The 1052-nt window shown below is 62.2% G+C and overlaps 1 protein-coding gene across 1 annotated transcript in view; it reads left to right on the top strand.

The window, feature by feature from the left end:
* Positions 1 to 599: 599 nt before the first annotated feature.
* MBD2 (methyl-CpG binding domain protein 2) overlaps positions 600 to 1052 on the top strand; it is a 62504-nt gene continuing 62051 nt past the window's right edge. The window contains 1 exon segment of the mRNA XM_019640690.1: positions 600 to 1051. Within this exon segment, the coding sequence (XP_019496235.1) occupies positions 802 to 1051 (250 nt within the window). The 5' untranslated portion in view covers positions 600 to 801.

The raw sequence follows: 1052 nt of genomic DNA, 5'->3' as shown, positions 1-1052 counted from the left end.
TGTGCCAACGGCCATTTGTGAAGGAAGTCCAAATTAAGAAAAGATCCTAAGAAATTTGGTAAATTCTAGATGCACTCAGGGATTCTGGTCATTTTAAGGAGAATTTACAGGTGAACTCCCTAGAACTGGAGTGAGTGTTCTAAGTTATATTTCCCTTTCTATAGCCTCACAAAGCTCTGGGAGGATAATCAACCCTGGGTCCTAAGGTTCAGAAGCCAGACTCCGGAGGATAGTGACACTAATCTAACGGACGCTTTGACTCACTCTTTCAATCAGAGTTCCCTGGCAAGCTTTGGGGCAGAGAGGCAGGAAAGGGGGTATCCATTATCTTGTTAAATGAATACTCGAGTTAGTATTAAATAGGAGCTATATTTTGTTTATTGTTCACTAATGGGGAAGTAAACGCGGGTAAAATCACAAAGTGGGAGGTTAGCACTATTTGAAGCATGGTACCTGCAGTACCTCCGACAATCCTCCACAAGTGACTCCAGGTTTGACCCGCCTTCCGGGCTCCGAGCGCCGCGTGCCAACCGGGGCCGGAAGGGCGCGGCCGGGGGCGGAGCGGGTGGGGCCGGGGCGTGTCCTCGAGGAGGCGGAGACAAGATGGCCGCCCAGATCGCTTGGAGGACCTAAGAGGCGGTGGCCGGGGCCACGCCCCGAGCGGGAGGGCCGCTCTGTGCGCGTCCGCTCTATGATGCTTGCGCGCGTCCCCCGCGCGCCGCGCTGCGGGCGGGGCGGGTCTCCGGGATTCCAAGGGCTCGGTTACGGAAGAAGCGCAGAGCCGGCTGGGGAGGGGGCTGGATGCGCGCGCACCCGGGGGGAGGCCGCTGCTGCCCGGAGCAGGAGGAGGGGGAGAGCGCGGCGGGCGGCAGCGGCGCTGGCGGCGACTCCGCCATAGAGCAGGGGGGCCAGGGCAGCGCGCTCGCCCCGTCCCCGGTGAGCGGCGTGCGCAGGGAAGGCGCTAGGGGCGGCGGCCGTGGCCGGGGGCGGTGGAAGCAGGCGGGCCGGGGCGGCGGCGTCTGTGGCCGTGGCCGGGGCCGGGGCCGGGGCCG

This window comes from Hipposideros armiger, unplaced genomic scaffold (genome assembly GCF_001890085.2).
Source record: "Hipposideros armiger isolate ML-2016 unplaced genomic scaffold, ASM189008v1 scaffold_52, whole genome shotgun sequence".
NCBI classification, from domain to species: Eukaryota; Metazoa; Chordata; class Mammalia; order Chiroptera; family Hipposideridae; genus Hipposideros; species Hipposideros armiger.
The sequence above is the reverse complement of the archived record's forward strand: the minus strand, read 5'-3'. Positions and strand labels throughout refer to the sequence as shown.